General features: G+C 53.7%; 1 protein-coding gene across 9 annotated transcripts in view; it reads right to left on the bottom strand.

The window, feature by feature from the left end:
- Positions 1 to 17,298, bottom strand: part of ARHGEF10L (Rho guanine nucleotide exchange factor 10 like) — a 160,984-nt gene that overhangs the window by 38,619 nt on the left and 105,067 nt on the right. For all 9 annotated transcript variants that reach the window (XM_030805147.1, XM_030805149.1, XM_030805151.1 and 6 more), the window contains 4 exons: positions 11,649 to 11,770; positions 5,615 to 5,701; positions 4,263 to 4,486; positions 1,366 to 1,520 (listed from right to left, as the gene is read on the bottom strand). In XM_030805147.1, coding sequence (XP_030661007.1) covers positions 1,366 to 1,520; positions 4,263 to 4,486; positions 5,615 to 5,701; positions 11,649 to 11,770 — 588 coding nt within the window. The remainder of the gene's footprint in view (positions 1 to 1,365; positions 1,521 to 4,262; positions 4,487 to 5,614; positions 5,702 to 11,648; positions 11,771 to 17,298) is intronic.

The raw sequence follows: 17,298 nt of genomic DNA, 5'->3' as shown, positions 1-17,298 counted from the left end.
AGCAGCTGGGAGTAAGGCCCTTCCCTAGTGCCTTCTGAGGGCACATGACCCATCCAAACACGGACCCCAGGCTTCCAGCCTCTAGGATATGCGACTCTACATATCTGCCGTTCGTGGTCCTTGTCAGGGCAGCCTCACCTCCTTCCAACCCAGGTGCCCAAACTGGTGAATCGAGCAGTAAGAGGGAACGGGCCAAAGGCGACCCAAGCTGGGGACCAGAGCGCCAGGGCGGCACAGGCCGGGCTCACAGTGTTCCGTGGGAGCCGGTCGGGAGTGGTCCCTCTAGAACTCCCCGTGAGTCTCCGCAGATCTGAGCCCATATTTACATTCACACGCACGCTCTGTCTGACGGTGAGAAGGGTTTTTTCCCTCCCTCTTCCCCCTTTAATTAAAAACTATAAATGCCTTATCAAAAGCTAATTAAAAATACCAACACAGTGCCAAGTGGCAAAGAAAAAAAAAATTAGCTCAGTACAAATATCCGTTTATAACCCTGCAACAGGCTGTGATGACGCGGCAATCACAGCCTGGCTGGCGGAAAAGGCAGGGGAGAAGAGACGCTGCAGGCCCTTCAGGCTCCTCTGCCCCTTCTAGGGGACTGGGGGCTGGCTACACTCTCCGCTCAGCCCCCTTCATCAAATTGGAGCTGAACAAGCCCATAGGATGGGGACCACAGCACTCCACATGGCTGGGGAGAAGGTGCGTCTGGTCTCCAGTCAGCATCATCTCAGTAAAACAAAGGAAATTCTCAAGGGGTGCATGAGAATTAAGATAATGCACATGCATTGAGCACTTTACCCCTACCCTGGAGCACAGCAGCCCAAACACAGTTAGCCCTGCCCTCCTGCCCTCCTGACATCATAACCTGTGCTAGGGATAGCTCAATAAAACAACCCAGATGGAAATACTTGACTCCACTGAGCCCTGGGCCTGGCCCTGTGCTTTGCCCTCATGGAGTTGTCTAACCCTCCAGGACCCATGAGTGGTGGGCACTGCCCTTATTCTCATGAAGAGTTCCAGGCACCAAAGAAGGGAGGCCACGCAGCAAGGGATACAGCTGTCATCAGGCAAAGCCTGAACAGGAAGCCAGGTCTCCCCAACCTGCGAGTACCTCTCATCCACTAGAGTCTCCTGCCAACAGCTTCCACTGCCCACACGGTAGTGAGCACCCTATTCCAGCAGGTATTCATGTATGGGGGACCACCCATTGAACCCCAGTGGGGCTCAGGGATCTCCAAATGCCCTCAGCACTGAGATTTCCCAATTCATTCCTGCCCAGCCTCCTGTATCCTCTCTTGGTAGAGAATCTGGCACCCAGCTGGCATCCAGGACTGCCCTCCTCCCCCCATTCCCCCCAGTCCTTACCGCTGGTCCGAGGGTAAGCAGCAAGGGTCCCATCCTGCAGGCCAGCAAGCAGGTGGAAGGGGCTATGTCGCAGGCAGAGCACAGGCTGCAGACCTGGGCTCCTGCAGCTCGCCAGGCACTGGGTGCCAGTGTCCACACTGCCGTAGAGGAGGATGCTGCGGGGAGAGGTTGGAGAAGCGGTCATGACACACTGAGCACTCCCACCCACTCACTGCCCCCATGCCCTCCTAGGGAGAGGGCCCCAGGGAGCTGCTGCCTCTCAGCCACGCCTTTCTGCTGTGTGGCCAGGCCATAGCTCCACCATGCGGGAGCTTACTTTTCCATGGTTTTCTAGGATGGTATCCTCCCTGACCTCTGTCACGAAGAGGACTCAGGGAGGCTCCAGAGCCAGCAGAGTAAAGGTGCTGAGAGAGCTATTTTCAGAGTCACATGGACCTGAGTTCGAATCCAGACGTGCCACTTTCCAGTCTGACAGACCCGGGACTGCTAAGCCTCAGTTCTCTCTGTAAAATGGGGCAATGATGCCTACTTCAACGCCATAAAAGGAACAAAGTACTGACACATGCTGCACAGATGGATCTTGCAGGCATGATGCTAAGAGAAGCAGACAGGAAAGGCCACATAGCGTCTGAGTCCATTTACATGAAACATGCATAGTGTGTGAGTCATTCACATGAAACATACATAGTGTGAGTCTATTCACATGAAATGTACTAGTGTGCAAGTCATTCACATGAAATGTACATAGCATGTGAGTCATTCACATGAAACGTACAGTGTGTGTCATTCACATGAAATGTACATAGCGTGTGAGTCATTCACATGAAATGTACATAGTGTGGCAATCACATGAAACATACATAGTGTGAGTCCATTCACATGAAACATACCTAGTGAGTCATTCACATGAAATGTACATAGCGTGTGAGTCATTCACATGAAACGTACAGTGTGTGTCATTCACATGAAATGTACATAGCGTGTGAGTCATTCACATGAAATGTACATAGCGTGTGAGTCATTCACATGAAATGTACATAGTGTGGCAATCACATGAAACATACATAGTGTGAGTCCATTCACATGAAATATACCTAGTGAGTCATTCACATGAAATGTACATAGTGTGAGCATACAAAAACAATGAAACATAAACATAGTGTGAGTCCATTCACATGAAAATACCTAGTGAGTCATTCACATGAAATGTACATAGCGTGTGAGTCATTCACATGAAATGTACACAGTGAGTCATTCACATGAAATGTACATAGCGTCTAAGTCATTCACATGAAATGTACATAGTGTGTGGCAATCACATGAAACATACATAGTGTGAGTCCATTCACATGAAATGTACCTAGTGAGTCATTCACATAAAACGTACATAGCGTGTGAGTCATTCACATGAAATGTACATAGCGTGTGAGTCATTCACATGAAATGTACATAGTGTGTGGCAATCACGTGAAACATACATAGTGTGAGTCCATTCATATGAAATGTACCTAGTGAGTCATTCACATAAAATGTACATAGCGTGTGAGTCATTCACATGAAATGTACAGTGTGTCACTCACATGAAACGTGCACAGTGTGGGTCCATTCACATGAAATGTACATAGTGTGTGAGTCATTCACATGAAACGTACATAGCGTGAGTCCATTTACATGAAATGTACATGGAGTATGAGCCTATTTACATGGAACATACATAGTGTGTGAGTCCATTTATACAATGTCCTGAGGAGACAAATCCATAGAGACAGAAAGTAGATTAGTGGTTTCCTGGGTGGGGGTGGGGAGCAGGAGAATGGAGGGAGATTTAATGGGCATGTGGTTTCTTTGGGGGGTAAAAAGAAAGTTCTGGAAGGCCCCTCCTAGGTCCAGGCCCTGGCTGGGCACTTGGCTGTAGGCCAGTCCTGGACTGTGCGGAGCTTAGAGTGGCTCCCAGTTGGCCTCAGTAACCTTAGCTTTTGCTCCTGGCTCGTTTCCTTGTGTGGGAAAGGGGAGGGAATGACTTCCGCGTTACGGAGGAGTGGCTATGAGGCTCACTTCTGAGCAGCACACAGTAGGTGCTCAGGAAACATGCTCTCATCTCGTCTCCTGCTCTCTAGGAGGGGGTGGAGTGCACAGAGATGCAGGGAGGACAGGACACAGCAGTGCCAGGCCCTGGACTCCTCGGGGCACAGCCCACCTCAGATCTTCACTGATCCTCACTTTCACCTCCCAGTGCACAGGATGAACATTCCCTCTCGCTTTCCGCTACGGGAGGTGGTCTACCCATCCTGCACAGGCCACAGCTTGCCCTGAGCCTCCTTGCTTTGAGTCAGGGTTTTGCTGACTCACAAAGCCCCAGATGTCTTACAGAAGGCGCCCTCCTCTGCCAGTAGTAATTTCTTGACTTGGAAACACCCTGGAACCCTCACCCTGCTCAGCAAGGGGAATGGGGGCCACATATGGTGAACATTCAATGACAGCTAAGTGGACTGAAGGCCTCATGTTGCTGTGTCTCGGTGGGCTCTCACAGCAGCCCTGCATGGGGGATTCTGGTCCCCACTTTACAGATGAGAAACTGAGGTTCAGAGAGGTTAAATGAGCCCAGGACCCAGAGCAAGGAAGTTGGGAAGCTGAAATTCAAACCCAGGTCTGGCTGACAGCAGAGCCAGCATCCGCCTCCACCAGCCATTCTGCCTGGGAGGAGCCAGGCAACTACACTGCAGGCAGCTCCTGACACTTTGGCTCCCACACTGGGCAGCTCTGGTGCCCACCTTCCTGGAGACCGGGGCAGAGAATGTTGGTGGGCAACAGGCAGATCCGGAAGGCTACAGGGACAGCCCCCACCCACTGCCCAGCCCTGCAGAGGCTGCTCTCACCCCTCCTTCCGGGCCCCTCACCTGCCATCCTGGAGCCCGAGGCAGATGGTTGGATGCACTGTGGCCAAGGGGTCAGCAGCTGTCGGGCTCTCGTCTCTGCTCTCCGCCTCCTCCTCCAGCTCCGGGATATATTCCATGCACAGCACAGGGGCTCCCAGTGGGAAGGACTTGACGGTGCGGGGTGAGGGCCGGTTCAAGGAAAAGATTTCCACCTGGCCCCCTGCGCCTTCCTGTCCGCCCCCAACCTGGGAGCAGAGACCCAGAGAGGCCATCAGGTGGGAACCACAGGAGGGAGCAGAGGAGGACCTCAGCCCCTGCTTTCCCAAGGACCCCATCCCTTGAGAGAAGCATCCCTTCTCCTGCCCACACACATCCTGCCGTCACAAAGGTCATTTATCCCCAGCTGCCATGGCAACAAATAAGCTTCAGGGCCCACAGGAAATCAGGTAAGGAGCTAAGGTGGACTAAATACTCAGTCAGCTTTCTATTTCCTCCTCTGCAGGGTGCATTTCAAACAATATAAAGTAAACATCTACTCCCTCCCTTTAAAATGCCCTTCTCTGTGTTGACCATTGTTTTACCTCTGTGTCTAGCATATGATAGATACACACTCAATATATTCTTGTTGGATGGATGGATAGATGGATGGATGGGTAGACAGATGACAGACAGATAGATGGAAGGATGTATAGGTGAATGAATGGGTGGGTGGGTGGGTGGGTGGAAGGACAGATAAATAAATGGATGGATTAAATATATATTCTTGTTGGATGGATAAATGGATAGGTAGGTGGGTGGGTGGATGGATAGATGGATAGGTGGGTGGATAGATGGATGGATGATGGATGGATGGATATACCATGTGCTAGATCATGGGAAATGATGAGGAACAAATCACTCTCAGAAGGGGAGCAGCAATGACAGGGCACAATTTGCAGCACAAGGAACATAGTGGAGGGTACCTCACTTGAATCAAGGGAGGCTTTGCCAGGAAGCCCAAGGATAGAAAGGTGGCCTGGAATGTCTGCATGAGTAGGGCACTAGCCAGCACTGCCTCCTGACTCCAGGGGTGAAGATCCTGAGACCCAGGCCCTCTGCACAGCTCCCCCTTTCACTTCCTTCTCAGCCCTGTCACCATTTGCAAAAGGCACACTCTCTTATTAGCTCCCTGGTTTTCTGTTGCCCCAGATGAGGTTGCACCTCCCAACTCCAAATGCAGTGCCTGGCACCAGAGGTGCCCAGGAAGACCTTGCTGGATGAAGCTGCATGAGATAAGGCGGGCAGCTGCTGTCTCCAGCACCCCCTCCCAGGTGCCGCTCTCCCTACTTCTGTCCTGAGGCCAGAATGCCCAGCTGGGCAGGGGGGTGACTCACCCAGAGGTAGCCCTGTGGAAGGGAGGTGCTGACCGCTGAGAAACCCAGCAGGGGACAGTTGACAGGACTGTGGACCAGGGCTCCAAGCTGCAGAGACAGAGACGGTACATGTGAGGTTAATCTTCAAGGTGCCCAGATGCCAATATTTGGCAGATTCCTAGGCCCCATCCAACTCTCCCTGGATTAGAATCCCTGTGGGTGGGGGCCAGGAAAGCAACATGCTTCACAAGCGCCTGCTTCTCCAGGCAGTTCCTACACGCTCACATTTGTTCTTCCTTTCCTAGAACCTTCCGGCTAGAAGAGACCTGCAGGAGGCTCTGTATCAGCCCAGGGTCTCTGAAAGTGAGCAGCTTCCAGATAAGGTTTCTTGAAAGCCACTAATGCCTACCCCTCCTTATTTTACAGACAGGGAAATGAGGGTCACAGAGGGCAGGTGACTGCCCTAGACCACAGAGGAGGTGAGTGGCAGGGCTGGGCGGCTTGTGAGGGCCACGCACAGAAACCAGGGCTCAGCCTGTCGCCGCTATCACCAGTAACCACCTTCCACCTGCTCCCCCCTGAATCAGATGCCCCAGACCCGTGTTGGGTGGCCTCTCTCTGAGGCCTGTCTCCTGAGCTAGACCTGGCCAGTCCCTCTCTCTGGCCGGGGCAGCAATTCTAGGAAATGGCCTGGCCCACTCATGGGCCACACTGAAGGAGAAGACAGAGTAGAGACAGCTCTTGGCAGGAGGGAGGATGCAGCAGACCACTGGGCCCTTTTCCAGGCAGCTGCTGCCCTCTGCTGGTGCTGAAGGCCCCAGCCGTCCCTGGACCCATTGTTAGAATATTCTAACAAAATTGCTAATGGCCATGGGCGAGGGCCCTAAGAGGTCACCTCATCCAGCCTCCTCATTTAGCAGATGCCAACTTGAAGGTCAGAGGGAGGCGTGCCTGGCTCAATGTCACACAGCATGTTAGTGGCAGAGTGAGGGCTAGAATTCAAACCTTCAACACCTGGTTCAGGGCTCTTTCTATTCTGGTTGAATTTTACCCCAGAAGCCTGGATGCATGCCAGAGGCCTTGGCACTCTGGGGCCCCAGTTCTGCCTGCCGAAAAAGTGGGTCCTCACATTCAGAGCAGGGGGCTTCGCTAAGCCTGGCCTCCGGGCTCCCTGTCTTCTCTGCTTTCCGGTGGCTGCATTTAGCTGAGGATGCATGCCCTTCCTGCTGGGCTGACACTCTCTCTGCTCCCTTGGTGGAGAGGAGGCCACGGCAGCCCCTGCTCAGGCATTTCCATGGCAACTCCAGTGGGCCCCGATGTCAGCTGAGTCAACAGAGCCGGGTCAAAGATGGTGGAAAAAACTCAAATGGCTCCTTCACGGGCAAGGCCCTGACCCTAAATGTCTTGCCTGTGCCAGGAAACTGGGAAGTCAAGTCACCCTATGCAGAAGAGAGGGGAGCGCGAGGCTGTGAAGGGAAGCAGCTTCAGGTACAGCCAACCCGGCTCCAGCCCCAGCTCAGTGTTTACCATCTGGGTGGTACTGAACAAATCAGGTCTTCACCTGCAGAGCAGAGACCCTGAAATCTCTCAGGATGGCCATGGGGACTGGAGAGGGAAAGTGTAAAGCACCCGGCCCAGGGCCAGGTACCCAGTACCCTGCAGCTGCTAAGGCTTACCAAGGGCTTCCCATGGGATATTCTAGCACTTCACACACCTTAGCTCATTTCATCATCAGAGCAAGGCTATGAGGGCGGAGCTATCACGGATGAGCAGGAGACAGGGTACACAACCAACAGTAGTTCTGGCTGAGGTCGGTGAAGGTCAAGACACAGCCCAATGGGCTGGTGAGCTTTGGCCTAAGCAAGCCTGGCCACAGACCCCCTGTGGGTCTGGGCTATACCCCTTAGGCTCCCAAGGTGCTCGAGTTTTAAAGCATCTCAGAGCAGGCAGCACCCCCAGCCCCATCCCCAAGGCCCTGTCCCCAGGTAGGCTCTGAGACAGACCATCAGGGAAACGGGTTTGTGCTGAACCCTCCCTGCCCTCCTGCTGCCCCTCCAGGGAGAACATTCCCCCTTGGATGGAGCCAGGGGTCTAAGAAGAACCTTCCACACCCTTATAGTCAGGCCTTCAGAAATGCCACAGAATAGACTCCGGTGTCCTCACCTTCCTGGGGACAAGGGTGTCCTCAGATGTTTGCTTCCATTTCTTGACCACTGAGCGCATCTCACGTAACTGGCTAAGCACTTGACCCAAATCATATCCTTAATCCTCATGTTTGACCCAGTCAGGAAGGTGTTGTGACCACCCTAGTTTAAGATGCCATGAGCTGAGGCAGCATTCCTGATGTCACACTGTTGGGACTCAATCCAAGGCAGGTGGCCCCTGCTGATGCTCCTTCACACTCCCAGCTGATTCCCTTGAGTCAGAAGGCCTTGGTGTGGCCCAGCGTGGGCAGGGGCCACTGTCAGCACAGACGAGAGACCTACTCCTGCCTCCTGCCCCAACACCCCTAATCCCTTGAAGGAAAGAACCCCACACACCCTCATCCACTGGTACAAGAGTGCTGACCCTGTCTACACTGTGGCCAGCAACTCCCTCTGCCCAGCCTAAGCCCTCCCTAGACAAATAGTCTGGGCCACTCGTTGCCATGAGGCCAGCCAGAGCTGGATTCACCCCCTACCCCAGGACCACCTGGAAACGTGGTGAGCTGGAAGAGGGCCTGGGCAGAGGTTCACACAGTCACATCTGTTTCTGCAGTAATTGGACAGGGCCTGGGTACTCCAAGGCCCTAATTCATCAGGCTGCCAGCACACAGCTGATGGGGCACATTTGTCTGGATTGGTGGTGGTGGGGGGGTAGGGTGTGGGCAGAGGGGGACGGCGATTTGAGGCCTAGCAAGTGTGGCCAGGCAGGCTCTGCTCCTGCTTCTGGGAGCTCCACAGGCCCCTTGCCACAGAGAGTCACTCGCCTCCCTCCACTAGCCCTGGCGCTCCTCAGGAGACAGTGAGCCAGGGCCAGCAAGACTGAGGATGCTTCTGGCCTACGTATTCCTGGGCCCCGAGAGCTCGCACTGACAAGGTTCGTAGGCCCCGGTTCCCCAGGTTCGAGGTGGCAGAGGCTCCCCACCTGGATGGGGGTTTCTTTTGGGGAGGCCTCGAAGGCAGTGGCCAGTCTGTGACTCCACCACTGAGGTCTGATCTGTCAGGGCTCGGCCTGCATCCTGTGCTCTCAAGAGACCCAAGGCCCTGGGGGAGACAGGAGAATCGAGTGCCCACCATAAAGTCACGCAGGGCCAGCCTTCTGCAGGGATGCACTAAGGCCAAGCTGGCCGCAGGCACAGTGGGCCCTGATACTCCCCACTCCATGGTCGCTGCCTCCAGCCCAAGGCCCCGAGGCCCACAGGTAACCCCCCATCTGGCATACACCATTTATCACCAGTTAAGCCAGTCCCACCCCAACACATCCCCAGTGTGTCCACCTCCCTTGCCCACAGCCTCCACCAGGACTGGGACTAGGGTGATAGACTGGGGCACCTAGCTTGGGTACAAAATTTAAAAGGGTACCAAAAACTCAGTCACATAAATATATATAGAGAGAGAGAGAGTAAGGCAACTTTAAAAAAATCAATATTAATGCAAAAAATCCACAATGAATAATTATTTAAAAGTTTAAATACAGACAAAACTTCACCCTAACTTCGCGACCCTGGCTCACTTGCCTCACCCTAATCCTGGCCCTTTATGTATCAAGAGACAAAAAGAGCGGCCAAACCACAAGCAGAAATTTGCTGATTTGATTATATTTAAGCACTGCATTAAAATAGTATTTATCTTAATTATTGAGATTTTTTACATCTGCTGAAATTTTGTGCCTGAGGCAAGGGTGCCTTACTCCAGTCACAGCCCTGGCCTCTGCCCACATCAAGTCTTGCCACGTCTCAGCAGGACCCTGAGCCGAGCTCTGAGCTGCTCCCTCCAGGTCCATTCTTTTTTTTTTTTTTTTTGAGACAGGGTCTCACTGTCACCCAGGCTGAAGTGCAGCGGCACAATCTCGGCTCACTGCAAGCTCCGCCTCCCAAGTGATTTTTCCACCTCAGCCTCTCCAGTAGCTGGGACTACAGGTGTGCACCACCAAGCTCAGCTAATTTTTGTATTTTTGGTAGAGACAGGGTTTCACCATGTTGGCCAGGCTGGTCTCGAACTCCTGACCTCAAGTGATCCATCTGCCTTGGCCTTCCAAAATGCTGGGATTACAGACGTGAGCCACCCCACCCAGCCGACATCCATTCCTTTTGTATTATTTACTTATTTATTTGAGACAGGGTCTCACTCTGTAGCCTAGGCTGGAGTGCAGTGGTGCAATCACAGCTCACTGCAGCCTCAACCTCCTGGGCTCAAGCAATCCTCCCACCTCAGCCTCCCAAGTAGCTGGGACTACAGGCTCGCACCACCACACCTGGCTAATTTTTTTTATTTTTATTTTATAGAGATGGGGATCTTACTATGTTGCCCAGGCTGGTCTCAAACTCCTGGACTCAAGTGACCCTCCCACCTCAGCCTCTCAAAGTGCTGGGATTACAGGCATGAGCCACCATGCTCAGTCCTGGTATCCATTCTTATCTGCAATTCACTCTCACACACCAGCCAGAAGGATCCAAAAAATGCAAACTATATATCAAATCATGCTAGTCCCCAGCTTGGGGAACATCTGTTTCCAAGGCTTTTCACTGCTCTGACAACGAAATCCAAAGCTGACCCAGCCTGCAAGGCTGGCGTGGTCCAGCTCACCCACCAGCTGACCTCGGGGCCCGCCCTCTCTCCTCCTGCCTCGTCTGGCTTCCCCCACTGTTCCTGCTGCACCCTCTGTGTGCGTTTGTCTACCGGGAATATTGTTCCCATCTCTGGGCTGAATCCTTCTTGCCATTCAGTTCTCAGTTTAAATGCCATCTCCTCCAAGAGGCCATCTCTGAACCTCAACCCACCCACGTATCTACTGTGGCCCCGATGTCTTTATTACACACCTCACTCTTTTCTATTTCCTTTGGTTTGCTGGGTTTTTGCCTCTCTCTCTCCCTGCTAGGATTCAAAGCTACATAAGGGTTGGGACCTTCTATGTCTTAGTCACCACTGTATTTCCAGGGTCTAGCACACAACAGGTGCTCAAAAAATTACATGCAGAATGGACAAGTGAACAAATGAACTCGCATCTCAAGGATTTGTTCTTTCAGCTGTTTAGATCCCCAGTCTACAGCCCAGTCGGCACATTTCTTGAGGCTCACCAATCTGGGCCTGGGTCCCCAACTGGTGTTCCCATCCCTGGAGCTGAGATGACCTCATCTCCCTGGGAAAGGGGAGGCAGTAATTGCTCCAGATGGAGGGTGAGCTAGGACAGGGTATAAGGGCAGGTAACCCATGGGGGCTGAACATCCTCACAGTTAAGACCCTGGGTGTTGTGATCAGGCAGGGCAAGGTTCAAATTTTTACTAGCTATGTCCTTTTTGGAAAATCATAGCACCTGTCTTAGCCTTAGTTTCCTTATCTGTGAAATGGATGGAGAAACAACTACTCACAAGCTTCTTATAGATATTAAAATAAGAGAATAGCAGGAAAGAACCAGGGGGCACAGCAGGTGCTCAATACACGGGAGGCCTGATGGCACTGGAGCATCCCATGATGAGGGCAATCCCTGCGCCAAAGCCGGCTCCCGCCTGGCAGACCACAAAGCACCCAACCCACAGTGGCTGGCATAGCCACTTCGGCATGACCTGGAGCCATGCCATCAACAGATGAGATCATTGCTGTTTATTATCTCAAAATAATGGAATTTTCCATTCACTTGACCCACAGTGGTCATTCACCTCCATTTTTTTTGGTGGGAAAGCTGATTCCCGAAGCAACAAAAAGGCTTGACCAAGTCTGTCAGTAAGAATTTAGAAGCCGCAGCTGGAACCTGAGCCTTCCCTGCTGTGGGCGCTCCCTGGAAACTCTGGTTCTCCCAGGCGAGGGGGAGCCGCAGCCACCTTCGAGGTCGGCTCAGCAAGATCCGCTCCACTCACCTGCAGGCTGAGTGCCCGGGAGGAGAAGGCAGGGATGCAGCAGGCCAGGATCGGGCACCAGAACGGGGCTTTGCTCTTCTTGTCCTCATCCGGGCATAGCCAGCCTGGCTGGTTCTCCTCCCCTACAGCAAGAGGAAGGAGGTGGGTAGAGCTGGTCAGAGTCCAAGGACCAACTGGGCCATGAGGAGCCCTCTAAGCCCCAGGGAGCCACCGCAGGCCCCAGAGGCCTGGCCCCATCCAGTCACTCCCCACCCTACTCCTGCCAGACTGAGATGAAAGCCAGCCTCAGGAGTGATGCCGTGGCCAGGGTCTCAGGCAGGGAGTTGAAAAACAAGGTCCCAGCTTGACCACACTACTGCTGAACAACCCTGTGCAAGTCACCCCAACTCTCTGAGCCTTGATTTCTTTGCCTAGAAAATAGGAATGCTAGAAATGCCTTCGTCCTGTGGTTGTTGTGAGGATCAAACGAAATAATAGATGTAAAAGGATTTTTAAAAAATGTTAAGATGCTGAACAGAGTCCAGACCCCTGTTGCCTTGAATTTCTGTTGCAGAGTAGGAGATAGACCATGAATGATCAGAGGACAGGAGGTCGCCATTGCGGCACTCACACTTGACCGTGGTGGTGATGGAAATGCAGAAGAATCACACTCCTGCTTCCTTCAAGACAACCCTGAAATTAGGGAGCCACCTGCCTCCAGTTCACCCACCCTAGCTGTGCCTCAAAGCTCCCAGGGACCTGTTACAAGTGCAGATGCCTACTCCAATCCTAGATCCAGGACTCACCATGGGAGATCACCGTGCTAAAGAGCATCTGCTAAACCTCGTTCTCTGTGGGGGCTCCTTTACATGGCTCAGGGCTCTGCTCACACGTCCCCTCCTCCAAGAAGTCCTCCCTGACCACCTTGACTACAGCTGCCCCTTCTCTCAGGAATCACTCTAAAGACCTGTCTTACTTTCCTCACAACCTTCATAACAATCTAAAATCATCCGTGGTCCATTTCCATAAGTCCCTGATATCAAAGCTGTAGTCAGTGGTGGTCTGTACTGGCTCATTCACCACTGTCCTCTGACACCCAGCACACTGCAAGGCACCTAGCGAGTGCTTGGAAAACATGGCTGGAAAGAATGAATGAAAGGAAGGAGGGAGGAATAAACCACCGTCTGTCCTGAAGAGTTCTCCCTGTGGAGGATCCCTTCCTTCTTTACACTCCCTGTGAGGACTCCCTTCCAGGAAGCCCACAGCAGGGATGAGCATGATGAAGATACCACCTACTATGTACCCACACATCAGGCACCACACTGAGTGCCACCATCTACGCCCTGGCTTAGTCTTCACAATTGCTGAGCACAGTCAGAATCATTATTTTCACTCCACAGAGGATGACACTGGCACTCAGGGATTCAGTAACATGGCCAGGCCACAGCCATGGCCAGGGGGCAGCACCCAGATTCAGGCCTAGATCTGACACCCAAGGCTGAATTATCTGGACTAAACCAGGCAGCCTTCAGCAACCGCGCCCACTGATGCTCCGTCGCAAAGGCCTGTGGGCACGGTGATGCTGGAGTAGCTCTGTCGCAGGCAGCCAGAGCCGTGGACAGGCGGCCCAAGGAAGAGAGGCCACTTAACTGCAGTGACCCCAAGCTGAGGAGCACCCAGAGCTCCGGAGCCACAAGGGCAGGTCACAGACTGAACCGTTGTGATGCAGCCTCCCCACCCCACGCACTCCTCTGTGACAGAGAGGAAGCTGGGACCTACAGCCAGCCTGCCCCTCCCCTAGGAGGGACCAGGTCAGCCTGAGAGTGCCCGCCAGCCACGCTGGGGCCCCCTGACACTACAGTCATCTTCGCTCAGCAGCCAGGCCCATGCTGCTAAAACTCACACCTGGCCTCGCCGTTCCCTTTCTTGGAAACATCAGTGGAGTCCCAGTCCACCCAGAATAAGATCCAAGCTCTCCTGGAAGAGCCGCGAAGGCCCCTTCCCTCCCCAGCCTCCTCCCTCGGCCGCCGGCTCCACCGCGCTAGACTGTGCTCAGCAACCTCACCAGGATGGGCCCGGAGATTCCCGCTGTCTGGAACGCTCTCAGCTCCCCAGGGCTGGCTCCTCTCCTTCTCAGAGAGGCCTGCACTGCCCATGTCTCCATGCCCTGGCCTCCACCACCTGCCATCTCAGCCCATTGGAGGGTATCACACCTCTCACAGCTACTCCCTGCTCCTACACCAGTGTGGCTCTTCTTCCTTTGTGTGTGTGCACATGTGCATGTGTGCATGCGTGTGTGTGTGTGCACATGGAGGTAGGGGCTCCCCCACCATGCCAGTGTTTTATGAAGGTCGAAACCTCCCACCCTATTTCCTTCTACACCTCACCCAACCCACTCACACAGGGCTGGACCCACCACAGACCATCACTACATTTAGGGACATGAACAAAAAGTCTCTTTTCTCAGAGCCTCATTTTCCAGGTTTGTCAGATGTTCCCATGACACGAACGTTAATCTGACTCGCTTTCATCAAAGAGATCCTGCCGGGTCAGAGAGAAGGGCTGGACATGAGTGAGAAAGGACCACCGTGAGAGCAGCCCTCATGCCGTCACTGCCCGAGAGAGGTGGCATCTGAATGCTGGCACAGCAAGAGAAGCTGGAATGAGGTGGCAGGTGAGGATGCTATTTAAGAAGTGAAAGACATTCCCAAATGTCAGGCACAATGATGTGAAGGCACCAGCACCCGGCGGGCTCACACCCTCCAGCCTGAGTCACTGAGCGGTGAACTCGTTTCCTAAATGGGCCCAGAGTCATCTTCCATGTCTGGTCCTCTACCCTGCTGGGCCCTGGAAACAGAGTCATGTAAGACCTGATCCCTGCCACCAGGGAGGAAAGGCCAACATGAGAGACCCTCAGGGAAAGGGCACGACCGCACAGGGCACGCGCATTGCCATAACAGACACCTCTAAGTGCCCCGCACCTCACAGTTTCCACACTGCCTCACTGCATCCTCACAGCCATCACGGGAGACAGGTGCTTCCATCCGCACTCCACGCTAGCCAGCAGAGTAAAGGGGAAAGCAGGGGAAGATCTAGATGCCAAGGAACTAACCCACAGGGGCGCCTTGCATGGTGCCTGCGATGCAGCTCGTCCCGGGGCAGCATGGCTCTCCTAGCCTCTCCTAGTGTGCCAGGGCTCGCCATGCTGCCTCTTGGACAAGCCCCTGGGCAGCAAATAAAGATAGGCCAGATTTGAGAGCTTGTCCCTGCTCTCAAGGAACTTACAGTCAGGCAGACCCTCACCTCTACCAGCCAAGAGAGCTCTGGTCTGGACCCCCAATTCCTCACCCCACAACCTATAGGAGCTGAGTGAGTGAGCATCTCCTTGCCCTAGCCCCTGTCACCAAGGTGCCCAGAGCTCAGCTCCTCACTTTCCTCCCCGAACACCCACAGCCCATCAAGTCCTGGCAATTTATTCATACGTATTTTTTTTAATGATCTGACCTTCTCCTTCCAGATGGTGCCTTCCCTGCCTGTGACTGGGGACGTTACGAGAAAATGGAGTCGTTGCTCCCCATCTGCCACTGCCATTGTTCCCATCACAAAACCAGAGTGGCGGAGACCAAATTAGAAGGCTGCTGTCGCTGAAAATTGAAAGCCCGCTTGGGATAAGTGACATTAAGAACTGGCACCGACGGCAGAGCTGTGATTTCCAGTCGACGCTAAGTGGGGGCTTATTTAGCACCTGGCTTTGTTTGCCAACACCCCCTGGGCACAAGAGCTCCCCAAGGGACACAGGGAGCAGCTCCAGGGTTGCAGATCCCCCACCACCCTCAGAACAATCCCCTCTGATCTGCTAGAAGGGCCCGGGAAGATCCCACCTCAGTCTCCAACTCACTATGTGACACGGAGCCAAGTACTTACCCTCTCTGAGCCTGTGGCCTCATCTAGAAAATGGGGGAAAGAACTCCAGCCATCTGGAGTTGTGAGCACTGGAAATCATATATATCATGACCAGCAGACACCAGGCACTCCAGAAATAGCAGCCATGGTGGTCACTGTCCTCGCTGCTCATGGTCTGACCATTGCTATTACTGAGGGCAGCTAAGCCCACTGAGGGCCCTGCCCTGCTTCTCCAGCCGGACCTGCCTCCCAGACTTATCGGGCTCAGTCCCAGTATCGTGCCTTTACTGCTCTTCCCGAACTTCCCAAACTTAAAGCCACCTTCAAGATACTGCTCACACCTCCCCAGCACCATGGAGATGCTGCTGGCCACAGCCACAGATGTCAGGCTGGGCTGGACCTCAGCAGGCATCTCATCCAACCACCTGTCCCCTACAGAGAGGGCCATTGGTGTCCAGGGAGTTCAGGCAAGTAGCCACAGTCTCCCAGCTGGGGTAAAACCAGGGTCGGACTCCAAGGCCATGCCCTTGGCCCTACTCCTGGAAAGGAGACCCATCCCTTCCAGCTGCAGGGCGGGGGCAGATCCCAGTACCAGCCTGTGGGACAGCAGCGAGGGTTAAAGGACATGACGAGGTCTAGAACACACTTCACGCTCAGCCAGGGCTGTGCTCAGGACCCGGCAGCTGGAGTCATCCCGGAAGGAATACTGGCATCAGTGTAACGACTATGGGCCGGAAAACTAAACCAAATGAGAGGTGGCAAGGGAGGGCCCAGCCCTGCACTCAGGCTCACTGCCTTGGGCCACCTGGTTATGTCCCTGTGAGTTTGGCATTAGCCATGGCCTGCCAGGCCCATGTCCCCTTGAGAGGTGGGAATGAGGAGGGCCATGGGTGGGAGGAGCTCCAAGGGCCCAGGGAGGGTAAGAGGCAGCAATGCAGCTTTGTGAGCAGAGCAGGCGGTGGCGGGGGAGGGTACAGGAAGGGAAATCAGGGAGCCCCCACCTCACCTCTTCCTTCTCTGGGACCTTCCATCTGCAGCCCTGTTCTGGAGCTTTTACCAACAAGAGCCTAACCGGTAGAAAGAGGTAGGAAGATATCCTGGCCCTGTACTAAATCGCGCGTGACCTCAGAAAGGTGATTTCCCATCTGAAATGCAGACACTCCTTGACCTAGGAGCCCCTCTCACAGCTCCTATGTGCCAAGAGCTGGCTATCTAGGCATCTTCCATGCACCATCTCCCCACATTTTCATGAGAGCCCTGTGCAGGCAGCACTGGCATTTTCCCCATTTTCTGGTGGAAAATCCAAGGCATCTCAGAGTTAGTTTGCCAGGATCACAGAGCTGGTCAGTGGCAGAGCTGGGAATGGAACCCACATGGTCTGGCTCCATTTCCCATGGTGCTGAGGACCACTTCTGACTGCCTCTCAAACCTTCCTGTGTGCCAAAGAATGCAACAGGGCCCTTGGACATCTAGTCCAACCCACAAATAGAAAAACTGGGTCTCGGGATGGAATCTGCCTTTCCCAGGACCACACGGCATGGTGGTGGCCATGCTGGGGTTTGAACAGGGTCCCCAGATTCCCCAGGGTTCCCTGCCCCTCCGAAGGGCAGAGATGATCCCCTCTCCCAGATCCCAGGCTCCCCCACCACATCCCTCTCCTTTCTCTATCTTCAGATTATGATCCTGACACACTGTAGTCAGGGAGGGAGGAAGATATAGAAAATAAAATAAAGGAATAACAGCCTTTGTGAATAAATGTTTTAACATA

Source organism: Nomascus leucogenys, chromosome 24, assembly GCF_006542625.1.
Source record: "Nomascus leucogenys isolate Asia chromosome 24, Asia_NLE_v1, whole genome shotgun sequence".
NCBI lineage: Eukaryota > Metazoa > Chordata > Mammalia > Primates > Hylobatidae > Nomascus > Nomascus leucogenys.
Note: the sequence above shows the minus strand (reverse complement) of the source record. Positions and strands in the feature narration are given on the sequence as shown.